Source organism: Entelurus aequoreus, linkage group LG02 (genome assembly GCF_033978785.1).
Source record: "Entelurus aequoreus isolate RoL-2023_Sb linkage group LG02, RoL_Eaeq_v1.1, whole genome shotgun sequence".
In the NCBI taxonomy this organism is placed as follows: Eukaryota; Metazoa; Chordata; class Actinopteri; order Syngnathiformes; family Syngnathidae; genus Entelurus; species Entelurus aequoreus.
In genome coordinates, this window is record NC_084732.1 from 12,074,333 (window position 1) to 12,100,480 (window position 26,148).

At 38.6% G+C, this 26,148-nt stretch overlaps 3 protein-coding genes across 7 annotated transcripts; 1 reads left to right on the forward strand and 2 right to left on the reverse strand.

Annotated features, from left to right (window-relative positions):
- Positions 1–803: 803 nt before the first annotated feature.
- On the reverse strand, positions 804–6,819 carry LOC133630291 (oocyte zinc finger protein XlCOF19-like). 4 transcript variants are annotated; one of them, XM_062021858.1, is made up of 3 exons: positions 6,280–6,819; positions 3,391–3,454; positions 804–1,793 (listed from the first exon to the last, which is right to left on the reverse strand). In XM_062021858.1, exon 3 carries the CDS (start codon positions 1,783–1,785, stop codon positions 850–852), a length of 936 nt encoding a protein of 311 aa, XP_061877842.1. In that variant the 5' UTR covers positions 1,786–1,793; positions 3,391–3,454; positions 6,280–6,819; the 3' UTR covers positions 804–849. The 4 variants fall into 4 exon arrangements, with proteins under 4 accessions (XP_061877842.1, XP_061877833.1, XP_061877826.1 ...); XM_062021849.1 differs by having other exon boundaries at positions 804–1,796; XM_062021842.1 differs by lacking the exon at positions 3,391–3,454.
- Positions 6,820–8,882: 2,063 nt separating this feature from the next.
- LOC133630408 (zinc finger and SCAN domain-containing protein 2-like) lies at positions 8,883–15,611 on the reverse strand. The gene is made up of 2 exons (XM_062021990.1): positions 15,336–15,611; positions 8,883–11,420 (listed from the first exon to the last, which is right to left on the reverse strand). The coding sequence occupies exons 1-2, from the start codon at positions 15,526–15,528 to the stop codon at positions 10,648–10,650; spliced, it is 966 nt and encodes a 321-aa protein (XP_061877974.1). The 5' UTR covers positions 15,529–15,611; the 3' UTR covers positions 8,883–10,647.
- Positions 15,612–17,720: 2,109 nt separating this feature from the next.
- Positions 17,721–24,985, forward strand: LOC133630223 (zinc finger protein OZF-like). Of its 2 annotated transcripts, XM_062021695.1 has the most exons (3): positions 18,003–18,137; positions 18,192–18,282; positions 22,510–24,985. In XM_062021695.1, exon 3 carries the CDS (start codon positions 22,545–22,547, stop codon positions 23,850–23,852), a length of 1,308 nt encoding a protein of 435 aa, XP_061877679.1. In that variant the 5' UTR covers positions 18,003–18,137; positions 18,192–18,282; positions 22,510–22,544; the 3' UTR covers positions 23,853–24,985. The 2 variants fall into 2 exon arrangements, with proteins under 2 accessions (XP_061877670.1, XP_061877679.1); XM_062021686.1 differs by lacking the exon at positions 18,192–18,282 and having other exon boundaries at positions 17,721–18,137.
- The last annotated feature ends 1,163 nt before the right edge of the window (positions 24,986–26,148 follow it).

Here is a 26,148-nt window from a genome sequence, read left to right on the forward strand (position 1 = left end):
GGTCTAAGACTAGATGTGACCAATCTAAGTCTAAGACTAGATGTGACCAGTCTAAGTCTAAGACTAGATGTGACCAATCTAAGTCTAAGACTAGATGTGACCAATCTAAGTCTAAGACTAGATGTGACCAATCTAAATCTAAGACTATATGTGACCAATCTAAGTCTAAGACTAGATGTAACCAATCTAAGTCTAAGACTAGATGTGACCAATCTAAGTCTAAGACTAGATGTGACCGATCTAAGTCTAAGACTAGATGTGACCAATCTAAGTCTAAGACTAGATGTAACAATTTAGGTCTAAGACTAGATGTGACCAATCTAAGTCTAAGACTAGATGTGACCAATCTAAGTCTAAGACTAGATGTGACCAATCTAAGTCTAAGACTAGATGTAACAATTTAGGTCTACGACTAGATGTGACCAATCTAAGTCTAAGACTAGATGTAACAATTTAGGTCTAAGACTAGATGTGACCAATCTAAGTCTAAGAATAGATGTGACCAATCTAAGTCTAAGACTAGATGTAACAATTTAGGTCTAAGACTAGATGTGACCAATCTAAGTCTAAGACTAGATGTGACCAATCTAAGTCTAAGACTAGATGTAACAATTTAGGTCTAAGACTAGATGTGACCAATCTAAGTCTAAGACTAGATGTGACCAATCTAAGTCTAAGACTAGATGTGACCAATCTAAGTCTAAGACTAGATGTAACAATTTAGGTCTACGACTAGATGTGACCAATCTACTTTTCAAATCTTCTTGTAATCAGACAATATTTTCGATATATTAGATGGAATTTATTAGATGGTAAAAATGTGTGTTTGCAACGACACAATGAGTGTCGTCAACGTTGTTGTGCGTTGTGTGTTTTCATGTGTGTAGCCAGAGCCGAACGAACCCGGAAAGGTTTGTCGCACACCGAGCAGGGAAACGGTTTCTCTCCCGTGTGTGTTCTCGTGTGTATACTCAAGCTTCCCTTCTGAGTGAATCTTTTCCCGCACACTGAGCAGCCGAAAGGTTTCTCTCCCGTGTGCGTCCGCATGTGTATCATCATGACTGAGTGCACCCTGAAGCTGGTGTTGCACACGGAGCATGTGAAAGGTTTCTCCCCGGTGTGTGTCCTGGTGTGCGATATTAAATGTCCCTTGTGAGCGAATCGTTTGTCGCAAAATGGACAGGTGAACGGTTTCTCTCCGGTGTGAGTCCTCATGTGCGTCACTAACGCCGAGTTATCGCGGAAGCTTTTGTTGCACACGGAGCAGGTGTAAGGTCTCTCGCCCGTGTGCGTTCTCGTGTGTATCACCAACGATGCCTTCTGAGAGAAGCGTTTCTCGCAGAAAGAGCAGGCGAAAGGTTTCTCTCCCGTGTGGCATCTCATGTGTCGTTTCAGAGTTGAGTTGTCGCTGAAAGTTTTGTCACACTGCGAGCATTTCAAGTGTGTGTGGTCGGCGTGCAGGGTCACGTCGACTTTACAGTCCTTGTCATCGCTGTCGCTCATGTCGTTGTCCGAGGGAGAGCGTCTGTGATGAAGCCGCCATGAGTGAGGTTCATCTTCATCATCTTCACTCTTCACCATGACACCACTCAATGGCAACTTGGCCTCCTCCAGACCTTCAAGATGTTCTCTCTCCTGACTGGTGCTGGGCTTCTCCTCTTCCTCTTTAACGTAGGGGGGATGCGGCTCCTTCTGCTCCACCCAGAAGCTCCAGCCCGGCTGCTCAGGGGGAAGAAGTTCTTCACTGGAACTTTCTGCTGGTCCAGCCCTGCCAATGTCCTCCATTGTTTGTACTGCTGTGAAAAACAACAAAGCTTGTTATTAAGAAAGGCATAAATGCAATACAGACATCTACAAAGTTGTATAACCATTAGACAAATGATTGATGATTTACGGACAATTACCGTAAATACTGGACTATAAGTTGCTACTTTTTACCTACGCTTTGAACCCTGCGACTTATAAAACAGTGTGGCTAATTCATGGATTTTTTTTTTTTGTTAATGGGGGATTGCCGGGCTGATGGCGCTCGCCTCACTCCGATGGCCACCCAGGCAAAAGCAAACATTGGACGGCAATACTTTTTAGCCAGGGTAAAAGTACACTAGTGTGTGAAAGAAATGAGACGTTAAGCACAGAGCTACGTGAAAGAATAGCTGAGCTACAAGAGGAGGTAATCTTGTAGATTTTGCTGGAAATATTACCCCATTATAGGGGTACGTTCCCATTCAATTGGCCCACTTTTTTGTTTATTCTTGAATAGTGTCTCCATGGTAACTTGAAATGTTCCCAATTTAAAATATGCCCATCGGCGCAAACGACACCTTTCCGAGGGTATAACATATGTGGGGGTTCGTTGGCCGGTTCGTCTTGTATTAGCCAAAAGGTGTTTTTGTTTTTTTCGTTAATAGCATTGTCATGGTAACACGAAATGTTCCCACTTTAGAATACGCCCACCGGCGCCAACGAGACCTTTCCGACAGTATAACACATGTGGGGGTTCGTTGGCCGGTTCGTCTCGTATTAGACAAAGTAAGCTGGCCCATTTTTTCAAAAAAAACTGGCGCAAATTTTGTTTTAATCGTAAATAGCGTCGCCATGGTAACTTCAAATGTTCACAATTTAAAATACATTTATAGCTGGAAAGTAGACCTTTCCGACGGTATAACATATGTGGGGTTTGTTGGCCGGTTCGTCTGGTATTATAACCAAAGCGCCGTTCCTACTCAATAGGCCCATTTTTTTGTTTTGCGTGAATAACGTTGCCATGGTGTGTTGTCTGTCTATTTGTAAATAATGCAGATGAGGCGTGTTTGCTGAGTTCTCAAAGTTTACTCACACAGCGTGTTCATAACCACATTCTAACTGCCGGCATGGCGACATACAACAACACTTTACCAGGCTACCGCGCATGCTTGTCACTACTGTTGCATGCTGGGTAGTGTAGTTCATATATTCCCTAGCTCATAACATCACATCTTTCCCCCTATAAAGAAATAATGTTTAACTCAATAAAGTTTTTTTTTTTTTTTAGCTTTAACTTTTTCAGTTTTTAGCATTGTAACCAAATTTGCAAACAACTTTTCTCTTCATAGAATTTTCTTTCAATAAAGACATAAAGTGCAAAAATGTCAAAGCATTAGGGGTGTGGGGAAAAATCGATTCGAATTCGAATCGCGATTCTCACGTTGTGCGATTCAGAATCGATTCTTATTTTTAAAAAATCTATTTTTTTCTTATATATATATATATTTAAAAAAAAATTTTTTTTTTAATGAATCAATCCAACAAAACAATACACAGCAATACCATAACAATGCAATCCAATTCCAAAACCAAGCCTGACCCAGCAACACTCAGAACTGCAATAAACATTACCAAACTTCTTACATTATTATATCTCCTTCGGTTGTGAACAAGCAAGCCACTTATTTCATTCTTCTGCAGATAAGGACTGGATCAACATAGAAAAAAATATGTTAATGAATTTGGACATTGATGTGGGGAGTTTATATTATATTAAAAAAATACCTAATGAATTGAGGCAGAGCCCAATAGAAGCCACCTTTAACATTCTAAAACTGTGTCAGAAAATACTTGGAATCAAGTCAATGACATCTGTCAATCAACCGCTTTGGTACAATCCTAATTTTATCATTAATAAAAATGTGGTTAAATGGACAACATGGAAAGACTGAAGTATTACTAAACCTCATCATATTATTAATAAAAACTCTTTTAAACCGTTCAATGATTTAGTTGATCAATATAATGTACCCAGAAATCATTTTTTAAATTGTATCTCTTTAAAACACGCTGTAAATAAATGCATATCCTCTGAAAGTATGTCTTTAAATAGCCATGAACTGGAAGATGCACTTTTTAATCAAGATACAATTAAGAAATTAATTAAACTATTTTATGGAATAATAAATGAACACCACACTAGAAATGCAAATGATGCATGTGTTCGGAAATGGATGATGGACTTAAACATTTTAGATGAAAGAGACCTATCATGGAATGATATTTGGAAAAATGCCAATAAGCCCTTTAGAAGCATTAAAGATAAGCTGACTCAATTTAAGATATTGAATAGATTGTATTTGACATCTTCTCAGCTGTTTAAAATTGGTGTAGTAGATAGCAAGTTATGTATGAAGTGTCGGGCAGCCGAGAGTTATGGTTGAAAACAACAAAAGAAGCAATCACAGTCCTTAATATAAATATCCCAATGACACTGCAAACTTGTATTCTTGGGGATCTCCATCAATTTAGTAACGTGTCATCAAAGAGTAAAAATGCATTTCTTTCAATATGCATAATAACAAAAAGGGTAATATTTAAAAAATGGATAGATGTTGATAGTCCAACTTTACTGACTGGTACACACAAGCTATGGAGATGATATCAGTAGAACAAACTGCATTTAGTTTAGATAATAATGAGTCATATATCGGAATATGGGATCCATTATTTAAATTTGTTTTAACTATTAATTAATCAAAATATGACTTATTATATCATTGTGGGAAATATTGGACACAATGTGTTGTCAAATTTATGAGATGCGATGCAAGTGTAAGTGACACTATTGTTCATTTCTATTTTATTTATTTTTTATTAATGTTTGTAATGATAATATCAATGAGGGATTTTTAATCACTGCTATGTTGAAATTGTTACTAATATTGATACTGTTGTTGATAATATTCATTTTTGTTTCACTACTTTTAGATTGTTCCGTTTAATGTTTGTGTGTCCTCATCCTCAATTGCTCTCAATTGCTCTGTTTATTGCTATTCTTAATGTTGCTGGGTCGGGTTTGGTTTTGAAATTGTATTGCATTATTATGGTATTGTTGTGTATTGTTTTCATTAAAAAAAAAAATCGTTTTTGAATCGAGAATCGTGTTGAATTGAAAAAAAATCGATTTTGAATCCAATCGTGACCCCAAGAATCGATTTTGAATCGAATCGTGGAACACCCAAAGATTCACAGCCCTAATGTTTTATAATTTTGGGCATTTTGGCCAGGTAATTTTTTATCATTTTGGGCATTTTGGCTAGGTATTTTTTTAATCATTTTGGGCATTTTGGCTAGGTAATTTTTATTATTTTGGGCATTTTGGCTAGGTAATTTTTTATCATTTTGGGCATTTTGGCTAGGTATTTTTTATCATTTTGGGCATTTTGGCTAGGTAATTGTTTATCATTTTGGGCATTTTGGCTAGGTAATTTTTTATCATTTTGGGCATTTTGGCTAGGTATTTTTTAAATCATTTTGTGCATTTTGGCTAGGTTATTTTTTATCATTTTGGGCATTTTGGCTAGGTATTTTTGATAATTTTCTGCATTTTTTCACATTTATGGCCGTTTTTCCCCTTTTCTTCCCCGCTTCCCTGTGCGTCATTCCTGGATGTATTTTTGACATTTTGGCTAGGTATTTTTTATCATTTTGGGCATTTTGGCTAGGTAATTTTTTTATCATTTTGGGCATTTTGGCTAGGTATTTTTGTATCATTTTGGGCATTTTGGCTAGGTATTTTTTTTATCACTTTGGGCATTTTCAGCCTTTTGGCTAGGTATTATTTTATCATTTTGGGCACTTTGGCTAGGTATTTTTTTCATTTTCTGCATTTTGGCTAGGTATTTTTTAAAATCATTTTCTGCATTTTTTCACATTTAAGGCCGTTTTCCCCCTTTTCTCCCCCGCTTCCCTGTGCGTCATTCTTGGGTGTATTTTTGACATTTTGGCTAGGCATTTTTTTATCATTTTGGGCATTTTGGCTAGGTATTTTTTATCATTTTGGGCATTTTGGCCAGGTATTTTTTATCATTTTGGGCATTTTCAGCATTTTGGCTAGGTATTATGTGATCATTTTCAACATTTTTCCACATTTTTGGCTGTTTTCCCCCTTTTCTTCCCCCGCTTCCCTGTGCCTCATTATCTATTTTTTGACATTTTGGCCATTCTGGCTCCTTGCGGGACTTATGGAATTTTTATCATTTTTGGTATTTTTCACATTTTGGACTGTTTTCCCCCTAATTCAATTAGCCCTGACCAAAATGTTATAGAATGTAAGATGTGTTCATGAAACATAATTGTCCCGATCAAATAAACCCAATGAATACATATTTTCTCTCCTAAATATTGGTGTATCATAGACGTCTAAAGCTTTCTTGTTCATGGTAAACACGTAAAAAAAGGCGTTTAAAGAACAGTTGCCATGATCAAATTTAAAGTCAGTACACGTTTTAGAGTGAGAAGTAAACAAACCTGTTTGTTGATGTTTGTTGAAAAGAGCGTCCAGTAGTTGACGTTGTCGCTCGTTCTCCTCTTTTGTTCTAGAAAGTTCCTCCTCATATTCTGCTATCGTTCTTTCCAACACTACAAATATTTCTTCCACAGCAGCAGTTAGTCGCTGCTTCACCAACACTCTCAGCATTTCTACTTTGCACATTTCCACACAATCACAACACTTTACACGCACACTTAGCCACGTGCTGATCACTTTGTCGCCAACTAACAAGCTAAACTAGCACGGAGAGCGTCAATGTTAATCCTTTACACGAATAATTCATGTGATTTTCATGCAAAGTGTAGCGAAAATGCTAACACAAAAACAATGGACTTGACGACGACGCCATTTTGTTTGTGTCAACCGGATGTGCACATAGACATGTTCTAAGGGTACGCAGCATGGAGCGCTACTGCCTACTGGCGCAGACGAGACGCGGGGCCGCCATCTTGGAGTGGTGATCCGCTCCACTCACTGCAATTCATTTGGCAGGAGCAATGAACTGTCAGCGCATTTAATTCATCTTACCTCACTGAATACCACTGATTTTCACCCCCTTTTTTGTCATACGTGTAGCTATGATAAAGGACACATGTTTTATTATTCATAGTTTGCTTAACAGTAATAGAATATTCTTATATGCTATAAGTGACCAGATCAAAACTGGAATATAATCCCAGAGAAGGCTCAGCTATTTTTAAGTGTAAGAAACAATATGATGAGGTTATATAAACATGCTACATAAACAATGTATGAATACATTAGATATCTATATATCTTATAGACTGTATCTCTGTTGCTGCAGCAGCCGAGTTTATTCTGTCTTGACACTTTGTATTGATATTTTCTATTACATTCTTCCCTTAAATGATCATGTTTACACTGATTGTTTTAGATGTATTTTTTATGTATGTCACTTTGGATAAAAGCGTCTGCCAAATACTTCAACATAACAACTTAAGAGATGCATTTATCGGCAGGCCGATTTATTTCCAAATATTTGCATAATTAAAATCTAGAAATATTTTTGGAATCTATACATTTTATCTTCTTTTTTTTTTTTTTTAAATAGGCGTGGGATGAATATTATAAGCTTTGGAGTATGTAATTACACACTTTCAGAGCGCTGTATGGGTGCATCTTTTATTATTTGCCATTGTCTGAGAGTCTTGAAATGTAATTACTGTATATAAACTAATTAGCTAATAGCATACTGTGCACTAAAAAGGGTCCCGATACCAATATTTTGGTACCGGTACCAAAATGTGTTTCGATGTCGATACTTTTCTAAATAAAGAGGACTACAAAAAATTGCATTATTGGCTTTATTTTTTAAAAAAATCTTAGGGTACATGAAACATATGTTTCTTATTGCAAGTTTGTCCTTAAATAAAATAGTGAACATACTAGACAACTTGTCTTTTAGTAGTAAGTAAACAAACAAAGGCTCCTAATTAGTCTGCTGACATATGCATTTTCCAGTTTCCGGTACTTTTTAGAGGCGCTATAGTACCGAATATGATTCATTAGTATCGCTGTACTATACTTGTACCGGTATACCGTACAACTCTACTTTGTAGGATAGGATAGGATAGGTCTTTATTGTCATTGCAACAAGTACAACAAAACTATGTTTTCAGCACAGACCCGTTTAAGATTAGACAAACAAACAGTGTACAGGGTTACAACCAAATAGTGTACAGGGTTACAATGAAACAGTGTACAGGGTTACAATGAAACAGTGTACAGGGTTACAAACAGTGTACAGGGTTACAATGAAACAGTGTACAGGGTTACAATCAAACAGTGTACAGGGTTACAAACAGTGTACAGGGTTACAATGAAACAGTGTACAGGGTTACAATCAAACAGTGTACAGGGTTACAATCAAACAGTGTACAGGGTTACAACCAAACTGTACAGGGTTACAAACAAACAGTGTACAGGGTTACAAACAAACAGTGTACAGGGTTACAATGAAACAGTGTACAGGGTTAAAATCAAACAGTGTACAGGGTTACAATGAAACAGTGTACAGGGTTACAAACAAACAGTGTACAGGGTTACAATGAAACAGTGTACAGGGTTACAATGAAACAGTGTACAGGGTTACAAACAGTGTACAGGGTTACAAACAGTGTACAGGGTTACAATGAAACAGTGTACAGGGTTACAATCAAACAGTGTACAGGGTTACAAACAGTGTACAGGGTTACAATGAAACAGTGTACAGGGTTACAATCAAACAGTGTACAGGGTTACAATCAAACAGTGTACAGGGTTACAACCAAACTGTACAGGGTTACAAACAAACAGTGTACAGGGTTACAAACAAACAGTGTACAGGGTTACAATGAAACAGTGTACAGGGTTAAAATCAAACAGTGTACAGGGTTACAATGAAACAGTGTACAGGGTTACAAACAAACAGTGTACAGGGTTACAATCAAACAGTGTACAGGGTTACAATGAAACAGTGTACAGGGTTACAACCAAACAGTGTACAGGGTTACAAACAAACAGTGTACAGGGTTACAATGAAACAGTGTACAGGGTTAAAATCAAACAGTGTACAGGGTTACAAACAAACAGTGTACAGGGTTACAAACAAACAGTGTACAGGGTTACAAACAAACAGTGTACAGGGTTACAATCAAACAGTGTACAGGGTTACAAACAAACAGTGTACAGGGTTACAAACAAACAGTGTACAGTGTTACAAACAAACAGTGTACAGGGTTACAAACAAACAGTGTACAGGGTTACAAACAAACAGTGTACAGTGTTACAAACAAACAGTGTACAGGGTTATAAACAAACAGTGTACAGGGTTACAATCAAACAGTGTACAGGGTTACAATCAAACAGTGTACAGGGTTACAAACAAACAGTGTACAGGGTTACAGAACAGGAACGCTGATGGGTCGCCACGAGGCGCCCCGTAAAAGATGGGAAAAAGGTAAAACGCTGGGGAAGAAGATGAGTAAAAAAAATACAATCTAGACTGGGCTCCTAAGGGGGCCTAGTCTGGAGTGGGAAAAAACCTCCATGCCATGCACACATAAACATGTTACATATAATCACGACAACTCGCAACAGAGAGGCGGGGAGTTGGGGCCCTGGAGGTCGACTGCTGCTATGAAGCGCTGCCAGCCGTCCATCACCCCGAAGGGGAATCAAGCGGTGGAGAAGGCGTGGGGTGGGGGAGGGGGTGTGTGTGTATATGCCCATTGTCTTGGGTGTGTTGATGTAGTGTTCATGTTCATAGGCCTGAGGCCTGAGGCCGTTCTGCATGCAAGCAAAAGTTCGACTCCAGGTGTCGTTGAGGAGGCAGGGAGGTCAAAAGCGTCCATCATTGAGGAGTCCTCGGGGGGATGTTTTCAGAACATCCTGCTCCTGTTGTTGGACCGTCAAGGCCATTTGAGGGAGTCAAATCGTAGATTAGCATTTTTGTTTTCCACGAGCAGACAATACAATGGCTTGTTGTACTAACACAACTTCAAAGACCCACTCTCAAAAGGTTCACAATCACACAGGGACTATTACAAAATGGTGGAAGATGTAGAAGAAGAAACTTAGCTCAGCAAATAAACTCAAAAACAGCTGAGCACTAAACTAACAACTATACCTCAATAGTATGGCTAGCAAGGCATGATGAAGCATTTCAAACCAAGTCTCGCCATTCACGCCATCTCTGAGGGTTTGTGTGCCACTGAAGGTCTGTCCTGCAGCCTGGCCTCACTTTTCCTGCGCTGTGACCGCATGAACCTTGCATCGCCTTTGTAGCGTTCTGCGTCTCTTCGACGCCTCGGCCAGTAAAAGCTGGGCGGGGTCACCGTACTCCATCCTCATCGCTTCATGGATCCGTTGGAGGACTCGCCTCCTCATCTTGTGGGGAACAAGGAGCGAGGCTATATTGGACATTGGCATATCTCTACCCTACGTCTGCTGCAGGTGTGCTCTGAAGGCTTGGCAGGACACATCCTCATCATCACGGTCCTCTCGGTCAGTGCGGCGGTCTCGGTGTCTCGTGCCTTCTTCATCTTCTTTCACCCAAGATGTGCTTGACCCTCTCAGCCTCACTTAGAACGCTTTGCAAAGTCCTTAAACGTGTTCTTTGGACCACTACGGTCAGAGACCCTGAATGAAGGCTTGCAGTGCCAGTTCTTCTTGTGGCCTTGCTCTGCGTGTAGCTGCAGTTCTGCAAAGCGCACCTCTTCTTCAGCGGTTAAACAGCCTGTCTTTCGCACCCTCGGTGTAGGTGTGGCGACCTAAACGTGTGAGTTCCTGTGTTTTTAGCCATTGCAGATTCCTCCGCACAACCTCAGTTGCAGATTGGGCAGGGTTTAGGCGAGCGAGGGTTTCTCACCGGCGTGTAACCTTTTGTGTGCTCGCAAACGTCCCATGACTGAAAATCTTTTCCCGCACACTGAGCAGAGGAAAGGTTTCTCCCCGGTGTGTATTCTGGTGTGTCGGTACAAGTTGGAGCTGTTGCTAAAAGACGAGTGGCAGAACGAGCAGGAATAGGGTTTCTCGCCCGTGTGCCTTCTTGTGTGCGATATCAAGTTCGACTGCTGACAGAACCGTTGGCCACAAACTGAACAGCTGTACGGTTTTTCCCCCGTGTGCAGTCTGGTGTGTCTCGTCAAGATGCCTTTGCGGGAGAATCTTTTACCGCAGACGGAGCAGCTGAACGGTCTCTCATCTGAGTGACATGTCATGTGTTCTTTACGGTTCTTCTTGCTGCAAAATGTTTTGTCACACAAAGAGCATCTGAAGCGCGTGTCGTCAGCGTCCATCGTCACATGGACTTTAGTAGACCTTGTGTGCTCACTATCGGACAGTGGAGGAGCTACGTCTGCTTGTGATCCTCCACCATCACCTTCTATTGTCATGTGTTGACTTGAGCAGATGCCTGGTCTCTCCACCGCTCTCTTCTCCTCACTTTCACCTTTGACCTCATCTCCTTCACTCTTCACAGGGAACTCCTCCAGTCCTCCAAAATGAGCTTCCTCCTGACTGATGCTGTGATCCTCCTCTTCCTCTTTAATGCGGGGGAGCTGTGGCTCCTCCTGCTCCAACCTGGCGCTCCTCCCCCGCTGCTTGGGGGGTAAACATTCTGCAGTCACACAAAAAGAGGCAGAAAAGGTAAGTTCCATGGTGGTTTCAAATATGAATAACATCAAGACACACAGAAGCTGCAGCAGTCGTCGTTTCATTTGGTTTTGTTGAAGTGACATCATCGACCACAGCCTTCTTTTTGCCCAGCTCACTTATTTAGGTGGTTCAACATGTTGGTGTTTTCCTCCTTCTAAAGATGATCTGTTGTCTCTTTCCAATAAATGACTATTTACGAGGAGACAGATAATTGCTATTTACCATTTTGGGAGGAGAAATAATGTTGGAGTCTCGGTGTAAACCACTTCTTTCAAAATGTGGACAAGAAGCAAACGTAAAGAAACACATTTATTCATACTGGGAAGCTTACATTTATCTCTTCTCTTATGTGTGACTGCCATCATATTGCAGTCCACACGTATCTCTTTAAGTGTGACTGCCATCATATTGCAGTCTACATGTATCTCTTATGTGTGACTGCCATCATATTGCAGTCTACACGTATCTCTTTAAGTGTGACTGCCATCATATTGCAGTCTACACGTATCTCTTATGTGTGACTGCCATCATATTGCAGTCTACACGAATCTCTTTAAGTGTGACTGCCATCATATTGCAGTCTACACGTATCTCTTATGTTTGACTGCCATCATATTGCAGTCTATACATATCTCTTATGTGTGACTGCCATCATATTGCAGTCTACACGTATCTCTTTAAGTGTGACTGCCATCATATTGCAGTCTACACGAATCTCTTATGTGTGACTGCCATCATATTGCAGTCTACACGTATCTCTTTAAGTGTGACTGCCATCATATTGCAGTCTACACGAATCTCTTATGTGTGACTGCCATCATATTGCAGTCTACACGTATCTCTTATGTGTGACTGCCATCATATTGCAGTCTACACAAATCTCTTATGTGTGACTGCCATCATATTGCAGTCTACACGTGTCTCTTATGTGTGACTGCCATCATAGTGCAGTCTACCCGTATCTCTTATGTGTGACTGCCATCATATTGCAGTCTACATGTATCTCTTATGTGTGACTGCCATCATATTGCAGTCTACACGTATCTCTTATGTGTGACTGCCATCATATTGCAGTCTACACAAATCTCTTATGTGTGACTGCCATCATATTGCAGTCTACACGAATCTCTTATGTGTGACTGCCATGATATTGCAGTCTACACGTGTCTCTTATGTGTGACTGCCATCATATTGCAGTCTACACGTATCTCTTATGTGTGACTGCCATCATATTGCAGTCTACACGTATCTCTTATGTGTGACTGCCATCATACTGCAGTCTACATGTATCTCTTCTCTTATGTGTGACTGCCATCATATTGCAGTCTACACGTATCTCTTTAAGTGTGACTGCCATCATATTGCAGTCTACACGTATCTCTTATGTGTGACTGCCATCATAGTGCAGTCTACCCGTATCTCTTATGTGTGACTGCCATCATATTGCAGTCTACATGTATCTCTTCTCATATGTGTGACTGCCATCATATTGCAGTCTACACGTATGTCTTATGTGTGACTGCCATCATATTGCAGTCTACACGTATCTCTTATGTGTGACTGCCATCATATTCCAGTCTACATGTATCTCTTCTCATATGTGTGACTGCCATCATATTGCAAACTATACGTATGTCTTATGTGTGACTGCCATCATATTGCAGTCTACACGTATCTCTTATGTGTGACTGCCATCATATCGCAGTCTACACGTATCTCTTATGTGTGACTGCCATCATATTGCAGTCTCCATGTATCTCTTATGTGTGACTGCCATCATATTGCAGTCTACACGTATCTCTTATGTGTGACTGCCATCATATTCCAGTCTACATGTATCTCTTCTCATATGTGTGACTGCCATCATATTGCAAACTATACGTATCTCTTATGTGTGACTGCCATCATATTGCAGTCTACACGTATCTCTTTAAGTGTGACTGCCATCATATTGCAGTCTACACGAATCTCTTATGTGTGACTGCCATCATATTGCAGTCTACACGTATCTCTTTAAGTGTGACTGCCATCATATTGCAGTCTACACGAATCTCTTATGTGTGACTGCCATCATATTGCAGTCTACACGTATCTCTTATGTGTGACTGCCATCATATTGCAGTCTACACAAATCTCTTATGTGTGACTGCCATCATATTGCAGTCTACACGTGTCTCTTATGTGTGACTGCCATCATAGTGCAGTCTACCCGTATCTCTTATGTGTGACTGCCATCATATTGCAGTCTACATGTATCTCTTATGTGTGACTGCCATCATATTGCAGTCTACACGTATCTCTTATGTGTGACTGCCATCATATTGCAGTCTACACGTATCTCTTATGTGTGACTGCCATCATATTGCAGTCTACACGAATCTCTTATGTGTGACTGCCATCATATTGCAGTCTACACGTGTCTCTTATGTGTGACTGCCATCATATTGCAGTCTACACGTATCTCTTATGTGTGACTGCCATCATATTGCAGTCTACACGTATCTCTTATGTGTGACTGCCATCATACTGCAGTCTACATGTATCTCTTCTCTTATGTGTGACTGCCATCATATTGCAGTCTACACGTATCTCTTATGTGTGACTGCCATCATAGTGCAGTCTACCCGTATCTCTTATGTGTGACTGCCATCATATTGCAGTCTACATGTATCTCTTCTCATATGTGTGACTGCCATCATATTGCAGTCTACACGTATCTCTTATGTGTGACTGCCATCATATTGCAGTCTACACGTATCTCTTATGTGTGACTGTCATCATATTCCAGTCTACATGTATCTCTTCTCATATGTGTGACTGCCATCATATTGCAAACTATACGTATGTCTTATGTGTGACTGCCATCATATTGCAGTCTACACGTATCTCTTATGTGTGACTGCCATCATATCGCAGTCTACACGTATCTCTTATGTGTGACTGCCATCATATTGCAGTCTCCATGTATCTCTTATGTGTGACTGCCATCATATTGCAGTCTACACGTATCTCTTATGTGTGACTGCCATCATATTCCAGTCTACATGTATCTCTTCTCATATGTGTGACTGCCATCATATTGCAAACTATACGTATCTCTTATGTGTGACTGCCATCATATTGCAGTCTACACGTATCTCTTATGTGTGACTGCCATCATATCGCAGTCTCCATGTATCTCTTATGTGTGACTGCCATCATATTGCAGTCTACCCGTATCTCTTATGTGTGACTGCCATCATATGGCAGTCTCCATGTATCTCTTATGTGTGACTGCCATCATATTGCAGTCTACCCGTATCTCTTATGTGTGACTGCCATCATATTGCAGTCTCCATGTATCTCTTATGTGTGACTGCCATCATATTGCAGTCTACCCGTATCTCTTATGTGTGACTGCCATCATATTGCAGTCTACACGCATCTCTTAAGTGTGACTGCCATCTACTGGTCACAGTTATCATTACACCATGCACCAAATAAAATAGCTTTGAGGTCGGTAAGCACAACCAGAATCATGCCATACACGGGTTATGAGGTGCACTGTCCATTTTTTTGAGAAAATGAAAGGATTTTAAGTCCGATTTTAAGTCCGCCTTCAGTGACAATCTACAATTTTTGGCCTGTACTGTATTTATTTGAGCAATGCCTAATTGCACATACATTTATTTTTTCATCAGTTTTCACGAGTCCCTTCTTTAGCAGTATATTTGTTTTTGTTTTTCTGTCGTCAGCCTGACCTAAGCCTTGATATGAATCTTTGTGATTAACACTTGCTGTCATATCATTTTATTTCCATCAGGGTTTGTCCTGTTAAACTCTAAGCAGGTTCGAACCCTGCAAAGACGAAACACGTGAGAGTAAGAAGTAAACAAACCTGTTCTGCGTAACACAACTTCCGGTTGGAAGAGAGCGTCCAGTACCTGACGTTGTCGCTCGTTCTCCTCTTTTGTTCTAGAAAGTTCCTCCTCGTATTCTGCTATCGTTCTTTCTAACACTACAAATATTTCTTCCACAGCAGCAGTTAGTCGCTGCTTCAGCAACACTCTCAGCATTTCTACTTTGCACATTTTCACACGCACACAACACTTTACATGAATCGTTGCTATAGTGTGTAATAGGAGTGGTTAAAAAAAAGCGATAAAATACAACAAAGAGGTTATAACACACGCTTTGACTGACGAGGCAGCGTTTCGCCACTGCGCATGCGCACTGCGCCGTGTTACACAACATTCTACGGTTCGCCATAGGGACCAAAACAGACGAGCGGGGGAAAATGAGACTACATATGTATTATAGTATTTAATACTTTTTTTATTTCCTTGTTGTTGAAAGTGTTTTGACTTATGAGTGAATTATAACTGGATGTTTGTTGGTCAATAAAAAAATTAAAAAAATAAAATAAAAAGACTGAGCGGATGTGGACAAAATGATTGTCTGAATGAACTGTCAAGCTATTATTTTGGAACATTGCTTTTCCGGTTTACGAATGATTGAGTTGTTTTGTTTTCTGAAAGTGTGAAGTGTTTCGTATTTTGGCAAGTTGTTTACTGGAATTGTGTTTTTATTGGCGTGTGTTTACCGATTTGTTAGCCGTTTCGTGACTTCTGTAGTTGTAATTTGTTTCTTGAAATGTTGTTGTTGTTTTGCACTTCCCGGCCACCGTTGTGTTTAGTACTTATATATTATACTTGTATCTCATTTCTCTGCCTTCTTGTTTTTAAATACACTGCTTTCCTATCTATTTTATACAGTGCCTTTATGCTTTTATTTCTATTTGTATCTATGTTTCTGTTTTATCTAGTGTTTATCGATTCTATTTTCATTTTCTATTATATATTCTAACTTTATATTTTTATTTTTATGTTTTTATACTTCGTAGCACTTTGAGATTTTAACAAATGTAAAGTGCGTTACAAATAATTAATCATTATTATTATTATTATTATTATTATTATTATTATTATTATTATTATTATAATACATGTTTAAGAAAATAAATAAAACCAAAAAAATACTAATGTATTATATTTTAATCTTTATCAACTCTTGATTCCAAAATCACATTAATACAACACACAAAACATACAACAACAATATTGTATTTCGATACGGAAACAATGTCATCATCATAAAAATAGAAAATATCTTCTTTACTCGTCAAAATACTGCATCGTCACAACAAAAGTGAATACAGTCCACAGTCATGTAAAAAACACGTCATATTCATTATCAGGTATTAAAACCTCAAACAAAGTTAAAATATATCATTATTTCGTATTTGAAGTCAATGCAGTGACAATCCCAAACCACAGAGTGGCGGTAAAAAAAACAACCTAGAAGATTAAAAATATACTTTCATGACAATAATGCTAGGAGTGAGTAAAAATGACGTCATGCTGCTGTAAAGTCGGTTACTTCCAAATAAAAGTCACAAGTTAATGTTTATGTCGTAGAATACATATTTGCCTGCTAGCTGCTAACAAAGCGACCCGGAAGTTGTCGGTACTTACTGGCGGATGCAAAAAAAATAAACCAAAAAATACCAAAATAAATGAGTGTCCGGAAGTGGCAACACAATGACACTTATTGGCTTTTAAATATGTGTTTCATACGCAGCGTTCAGGACGTTAATTCGTCTTCTTCAGCACAATTAAGTACAATTCCTGTTTTTAACAATATGTTTTTTTAATTTAACGAGATATTCTTTTTGGGGCGTTGGCATGTTTTAAAACGCACTTTGCTATTTTTAAAATGTTCATTTTGTTTTAATTGACGATGCTGGAGGAAACAACTGCACCACGTGATCCCATGTTTTGGCATTTTCTTACCTTTTTTTGCATTTTCTTGCATGATTAGACTTTGAGGGAAAATAAATGTTTAAATAATGAATAATACCATAAGTACTAATTTTGGAAACATGCAGCTGTGTCTTTATTTTCATTTCCGGTTGGGAAACGGCAACACTACACCACGTGATCCCATTTTTTTTTTGCATTTTCTTACCTTTTTTTTTGCATTTTCTTGCATGATTACACTTTCATTGTCGAGGTGAGGGCAAATGAATGTTTAAATAATGAATAATACCATGAGACGTAATTTCCGAACATGCAGCTGTGTCTTTATTTTTTATTTCCGGTTGGGAAACGGAAACACTCCACCACGTGATCCCATGTTTTGGCTTTTTTTTTTTTTTTTTTTACCTTATTTTGCATTTTCTTGCATGATTAGACTTTCATTGTCGAGGTGAGGGAAAATAAATGTTTAAATACGGAATAGTAACTCAAGTACTAAATTTGGAGCATGAAAAAAACCTAAAAAAAAAAACCTTACTGGCGGATGCGCATGCGTCGCCATTTTGGGAACTGTTTTCGGTTAGCAAGACGACGAGATTATTGCCGCGTTTGTGGCAAAATGTGTCCTCATATTGAGCTTTTCATCATTTCTAAGTACATTCGTCTCGATGCACTTTGACGCGTCCCAGCTTAGTTTGCTCGCTGCTCACCAGGAGACGCGATCAACACGTCACACAAATGTTGTGATTCTTTGAAAATGTGCGACAGAACGACTGCAAAGTACGAGGAGGAACTTTCTAGAACAAAAGAGGAGAAGGAGCGACAACGTCAACTACTGGACGCTCTTTTCAACAACCATCAAGCTGTGACGTCACTCAGAACAGGTTTGTTTACTTCTTACTCTCACATGTTGTTTACTAACTTTTACGTTTCTTTAGCAATTCCTAGAATTTCCACGAAGCTCCCTAACCTAAAGGAATGATCGCTAGGAATTGCTGAACGTTCATTGATTTAACTCTTAAGATTTAGGTAAGACTTTATTGTCATTGTACAAGTACAACAAAACCTTGTTTTCAGCACAAACCCGTTCAACATGAGTCAAACAAACAGTGTACAGGGTTACAAACAAACAGTGTACAGGGTTACAAACAAACAGTGTACAGGGTTACAATGAAACAGTGTACAGGGTTACAAACAAACAGTGTACAGTGTTACAAACAAACAGTGTACAGGGTTACAAACAAACAGTGTACAGGGTTACAAACAAACAGTGTACAGGGTTACAAACAAACACTGTACAGTGTTACAAACAAACAGTGTATAGGGTTACAAACAAACAGTGTACAGGGTTACAAACAAACAGTGTACAGGGTTACAAACAAACAGTGTACAGGGTTACAAACAAACAGTGTACAGGGTTACAAACAAACAGTGTACGGGGTTACAAACAAACAGTGTACAGGGTTACAAACAAACAGTGTACAGGGTTACAAACAAACAGTGTACAGGGTTACAAACAAACAGTGTACAGGGTTACAAACAAACAGTGTACGGGGTTACAAACAAACAGTGTACAGGGTTAAAAACAAACAGTGTACGGGGTTACAAACAAACAGTGTACAGGGTTACAACCAAACAGTGTACAGGGTTACAAACAAACAGTGTACAGGGTTACAACCAAACAGTGTACAGGGTTACAAACAGTGTACAGGGTTACAAACAAACAGTGTACAGGGTTACAAACAAACAGTGTACAGGGTTACAAACAAACAGTGTACAGGGTTACAAACAAACAGTGTACAGGGTTACAAACAAACAGTGTACAGGGTTACAAACAAACAGTGTACAGGGTTACAAACAAACAGTGTACAGGGTTACAGAACAGGAACGCTGATAGGTCGCCACAAGGCGCCCCGTAAAAGATGGGAAAAAGGTCAACGCTGGGGAAGGATGAGTAAAAATAATACAATCTAGACTGGGTCCCTAAGGGAGCCCAGTCTGGAATGGGAAAAAAACCTCCATAGCAAAGCACATATACAGTACACATTACAACATACATCTCCAGATATCTAGCAACAGAGGGGAGGGAGTGGGGGGGCCATGGTGGCTGGCTGCAGCTCTCAGGCGCTGCCCATCCTTCCATCACCCCTATGGGATATGCGTCGAGGGTGTTGGATTGGGGGTGGGGTATGTGTGTGTGTGTGTTCTATATTTTTTTGTGGATGCACGTGTGTGTGTAAGCCTGCAGTGTGTCTCTGTTCCGCGGCCTTGATGTCGTGCAGCCGCCAGTCAGTCCAAAGTCAACAACACGAACAGGTGTGTGTCCATGAGAGACAAGAGGGGAGTTTGGTGTGTCCTTCAGGAGAGTCTCCAAGCCAGGGAAACAATCCAAGTTAAAATGTTTTGTATGCCAGTGAAAATAAGAATTGCTTTTCACTCTAAATTGTCTATGACTGGTCCTCAAATTCATCCTGCGGGGCAGACAGTCCGATGTGATCCAAATCACAAAGTGTCCACAGTTCTTCCCGCATCCTCCAATCATTTGTGGCAGCTTTGGTGTACTTTGAAGACTGCCAGCAACTTCCAATTTGTGGACAAACTAGAGCAAGGCTTACTCCAATCAGCAGATGTCCTGCTGTCATCTTTCCCAATGGGTAAATATCTTCACCTCCTCCACTGAAAGGGTCTCCTGGCACGCGGCACTCCTTCTTCTCCCAAGAGTCCGTGGTGTGTCCAGCAACAACCGCTCCGTCACGACAAGAAGGTTCCCCCAAACCCAAGATCTTGTCAATTTGGTTGAGGCCAGTGAAATAGTTCCAATGTTTAGATTTGGAGAGCAAAGAGGCAAGAAGAAAAGTGAAGACAAGACACAACAAAGAAGCAAGCAGGAGAGATAAGGGAGAGGAAAGGGGGAGTGTCCGTCCTCCATGAGTGACAGTGAGAAAAACAAATATTTAGAAGTATGTTAGTAGACTCGAGTAGTTTTGTTAATTGTTTCTGTCAAAGTAGGAGGTTTGTAGTGCGAAGTACGTTGCTGACGTCATCATGGTAGAGAAACCTGAGAAGAACTATTTTCTGCAGGTTGAGTGCTGGGAAATAACGGCTGTGTAACATTAATTTGCCCTGTTATTCTTATTTAATTGTTGTTACGCAGTAATTATTTGCATATTATTATTGTATCGGTCTATATCGTTAATTATTGATATTTTTTATGACCAATGGAAAATTAAGAGCTGGAGAATAATATTTTATTTTTTAAATGTAACTTCCTGTGATTGTAATCTCTCAGCTATCAAGGCAGAAAGGAAATGTCAACACAAGCATGGGAAACACTCAAACAATGTCAACAAAATATTAAAATAGCATTAAAACACTTCACAATAAGCTCTTAAAAATAGGAAATATGTAAGAAATGCTTAAAAAAGTGTATAAAAATAGTGCAAAGTGAGAAAATGTAAACCAAGAACTATTTTCTGCAGGTTTAGTGCTGGGAAATAACGGCTGTGTAACATTTATTTGCCCTGTTATTCTTATTTAACTACGGAAATGAATTGTTGTTACGCAGTAATTATTTGCATATTATTATTGTATCGGTCGATATGGATAATTTAAAAAAAAAATGTATGACCCATAGAAAATTAGGAGCTGGAGAATAATATTTTATTATAATGTAACTTCCTGTGATTGTAATCCCTCAGCTATCAAAGCAGAAAATAAATGTCAACACAAGCATGGAAAACACTCAAACAGTGTCAACAAAATAGTAAAATCACATTGAAGCCTTAACAATAAGCTCTTAAAATGAAGGAATATGTAAGAAATTATTTTTTTTAAAGTGTAAGAAAATTTTGCTAAGTGAGAAGTATTTTCTGCAGGTTCAGTGCTGGGAAATAACGGCTGTGTAATATTTATTTGCCCTGTTATTCTTATTTAACTATGGAAATGAATTGTTGTTATGCAGTAATTATTTGCATATTATTATTGTATCGGTCGATATTGATAATTTTTAAAAAAAAATTCTGACCCATAGAAAATTAGGAGCTGTAGAATAATATTTTATTTGAAATGTAACTTTCTGTGATTCTAATCTCTCAGCTATCAAGGCAGAAAGGAAATGTCAACACAAGCATGGAAAACACTCAAACAATGTCAACAAAATATTAAAATAACATTAAACACTTCACAATAAGCTCTTAAAAATAGGAAATATGTAAGAAATGCTTAAAAAAGTGTAAAAAAAAATAGTGCAAAGTGAGAAAATGTAAACCAAGAACTATTTGCTGGGAAATAACGGCTGTGTAACATTTATTTGCCCTGTTATTCTTATTTAACTATGGAAAGGAATTGTTGTTACGCAGTAATTATTTGCATATTATTATTGTATCAGTCGATATGGATAATTAAAAAAAAAAAATTATGACCCATAGAAAATTAAGAGCTGTAGAATAATATTTTATTTGAAATGTAACTTTCTGTGATTATAATCTCTCAGCTATCAAGGCAGAAAGGAAATGTCAACACAAGCATGGAAAACACTCAAACAGTGTCAACAAAATAGTAAAATCACATTAAACACTTAACAATAAGCTTTTAAAAATATAAAATATGTAAGAAATGCTTACAAAAAGTAAACAGAGAAACCTGAGAAGAACTATGTTCTGCATGTTTAGTGGCAGGAAGTTACAGCTATGCTCTAAAGGGTGAGCTAAGGTGGTGTGGTATTAGCGGTCTTGCCTTGCATCATGTACAGACCACATGGGTCCGACTACGGTCCCTTTGGAAAAATGCAAAAAAAGTGACTTTTCCTCTTTTATCCACAATTTCCTCAATTTGACTTTCTCTTCTCACTCCATGCAAAGAATCAAGCAAACGTGATAGTTGATACTCTCACCTGATTGGCTGTTAGCGTGTCCCTCCCACTGATTACTTCCTGCGTTGCTTTGTGACCAGAGAGTGAGTTTCTTTGTTCATGCAACCAACCTTGCTTCCATACTGCCACTTTCTTCCGACGAAAATGAATACAAAATTAGCGAAAAGTTTTATTGAACGCAATTTTTCATTGATATTGACTACGTGGCTCTTGCAATATATTGACATTATTTTATTGCCCGGTTTTAATTAAACTTTTTCTTTGTTGCCAAATCCAAACTTTTCCAATTGGGAACCATATTCAAGATCCAATTCACAGTATTTATATTTGTAGCCACAACAATACGACTTTTCTAAAGCATGTGTTTGTCTTCCTGCGTCCTGCAGATGTCCTCAGTCCTCAGCAGCAGGAGCGGACCTCCATGGTGAAGCAGGAGGAGCCACAGCCCCACCACATCAAAGAGGAAGAGGAGGAACGCAGCATCAGTCAGGAGGGAGAGCATCTGGAAGGACTGAATGAGTTCTCGGTGGTCGGTGTCATCGTGAAGGGTGAAGAAGATGAGGTCAAAGGTGAAAGTGGGGAGCAGAGAGAGGTGGAGAGACCAAGCAGCAGCTCAACTCAACACATGACAACAGAAGCTGATGGAGACCACTGTGGAGGATCACAAGCAGACTTAGCTCCACTATCAGATAGCGAAGACACAACGTCTCACTCGTCTGACACTGATGATGATGATGATGATGAAGACTCTAAGGCCGATCAGACTGACAACAGATGCTGGAAATGCTCTGAATGTGGCAAAACCTTCAGCAGGAAGGGAAATCTCAATGTGCACATGAGGATCATTCATGCAGGCGAGAAACCTTTCTGCTGTCAAATGTGTGGTAAACAATTCTCTACAAAAGCACACGTGGCACGGCACGCCAGAACGCACTTTGGCGACGGCGACAACACGCGCTTTCAGTGCTCCCAATGTGACAAAACGTTTAGCAGCAAGGGGAATCTCAACGTGCACATGAGGATAATACACAAAGGCGAGAAACCATTCGGTTGTGCAATCTGCGGTAAGCGATTCTCCACAAAAGCGCACATGACGACACACACAAGAACGCACTCCAGTGACAACGACAGCGCGCGCTTTGAATGTTCTCAGTGTGACAAAACGTTTAGCAACAAAGGAAATCTGACCGTGCACATGAGGATCATTCACAAGGGCGAGAAACCGTTCTGCTGCGCAAATTGCGGCAAGCAATTCTCGTCGAAAGGTCACGTGACGGCGCACATGCGGACGCACACCGGCGAGAAACCATACGCCTGCTCGGTCTGCAACAGACGTTTCTCTCGTTGGTCGCTAGTGGTGCGGCACAAGCGAACGCACACCGGGGAGAAACCGTTCACCTGCTCGTCATGCGGCGTCGCTTTCTCTCAAAAGTCAGGTTTGACAAAACACACCAGAATACATACTAAAGAAAGACCATACTCCTGCTCAATCTGCCACCGAAGTTTTGCAGTGAGTTCAGGATTGGATAAGCACATGACGATACACACTGGGGAAAAACCTTTTACCTGTTCAGTCTGTGGATTAAGTTTTGTACGAAAGTTAGTTTTGAAAGTACACATGAGAATACACACGGGTGAGAAAGCGTTCAGTTGCAGCGTGTGCGATGAAAGGTTCTCTTATAAGTACCAGGTGGACAAACACAAATGTGTGAGTGAGACCAGGACATGAAATAACTAAATAGATGTCCCACTTATGAATATGAGCTGTCTGTAACGTGCTGACATTTGAGACTTTTGGAAGGTACTGTAGTAAGATTGCATTTATATCAGTGTCAGCCGGTGTAGGTTTTTCTCCGTCACAAGAAAATGTCAAGCGCGTGGACAAAAATAACTTCCAAAGGACCGAAAGTTGAAACGTTTCAAGAACTACAAAAGCTGCCTTTTCAGAGGCTGCTTATTTAGATCCGAGACATGGACCAGTGCTTTGTGGCGCGGGTGCTGTTGGAGTGCAAAGCAGAAATATCCCAAACATTACTTCCGCCGTCGCATGTTGCAGAACACGTTTTTTTTGTGGCCGAGGATCAAATCCTGCCTGATGAGATTTCCTCACAAAGACCTTCCCAAACAGAAGAAGACTTCTGGACGTCAACGACTGCGTTGGAAGAGAAACTAAGCAGATGTCAATGTTGGACAGATATTTTGCAAGACAATGTGTTTTCAGATGCGTCCCTCCAATAAAAGTAGAGGTAAAAAAATTACTTCAATGTAGCAAATGTAGCTTACCACCATTAAAGTGTTTATTATTATTAATAAATGTAGCTTACCACCATCAAGTGTGTATTCTCATTATCAGCTTACCACCATCTATATGTTTATTAATATTAATAAATGTAACTTACCACCATCAAGTGTTTAGTAATGTTAATAAGTGTAGCTTACCACCATCAATTCATTATTATTATTATTGATAAATGTAGCTTACCACCATCAAGTGTGTATTCTCATTATTCGCTTACCACTAACAATGTGTTTATTAATATTAATAAACGTAGCTCATCACTATCATTGTGTTTATTGTTATTATTAATAATAAATGTAGCTTACCACCATTAAATGTGTATTTTTATTAGCTTACCGCATCAAAGTGTTTATTAATATTAATAAATGTAGCTTACCAACATCAATTGTTTAGTAATATTAATAAATGTAGCTTTCCACAATCAATTTATTATTATTATTATTATTGATAAATGTAGATACCACCATACATTTGTTTATTATTATGAATAAATGAAGCTGACCACCATCAAGTGTGTATTCTCTTTATTAGCTTACCACTAACAATGTGTTTATTAATATTAATAAATGTAGCTCACCACTATCATTGTGTTTATTATTATTATTAATAATAAATGCAGCTTACCACCATTAAATGTGTAATGTTATTAGCTTACTGCATCAAGGTGTTTATTAATATTAATAAATGTAGCTTACCACCATCAATTCATTATTATTATTATTGATATATATAGCTTACCACCATACATTTGTTTATTATTATTAATAAATGAAGCTGACCACCATCAAGTGTGTATTGTCTTTATTAGCTTACCACTAGCAATGTGTTTATTAATATTAATAAATGTAGCTCACCACTATCATTGTGTTTATTATTATTATTAATAATAAATGTAGCTTACCACCATTAAATGTGTAATTTTATTAGCTTACTGCATCAAGGTGTTTATTAATATTAATAAATGTAGCTTACCAACATCAATTCATTATTATTATTATTGATAAAAATATAGCTTACCACCATATATTTGTTTATTATTAATAATAAATGTAGCTTACCACCATCAAGTGTGTATTCTCATTATTAGCTTACCACTAGCAATGTGTTTATTAATATTAATAAATGTAGCTCACCACTACCATTGTGTTTATTATTATTATTAATAATACATGTAGCTTACCACCATTAAATGTGTATTCTTATTAGCTTACCACCATCAAGGTGTTTATTATTATTATTATTATTCATAAATATAGCTTACCACCATTAGTGTGTTTATTATTACTATTAAATAATTGAGCTTACTACCATCCATGTGTGTATCATCACTAATAAATGTAGCTTACCACCATCAATGTGTTTATTATTATCAATAAATGTAGCTTACCAGCATCAAAGTGTTTATTATTATGAATAAATGTAGCTTACCACCATCAAGGCGTTTATTATAATTAATAAATGTACTTTAACACCTTCAATATATGCATGCTTATTATTAATTAATGTAGCTTACCATTATAAACGTGTGTACTATTATTATTACTAATAAATGTAACTTACCACCATCATTTGTTTATTATTATTAGGAAATATAGCTTACCACATCAATGTGTTCATTATTATTAATAAATGTAGCTTACCACATCAATGTGTTCATTATTATTAATAAATGTAGCTTACCACCATCTTCTGTTTAGTAATATCAATAAATGTAGCTTACCACCAT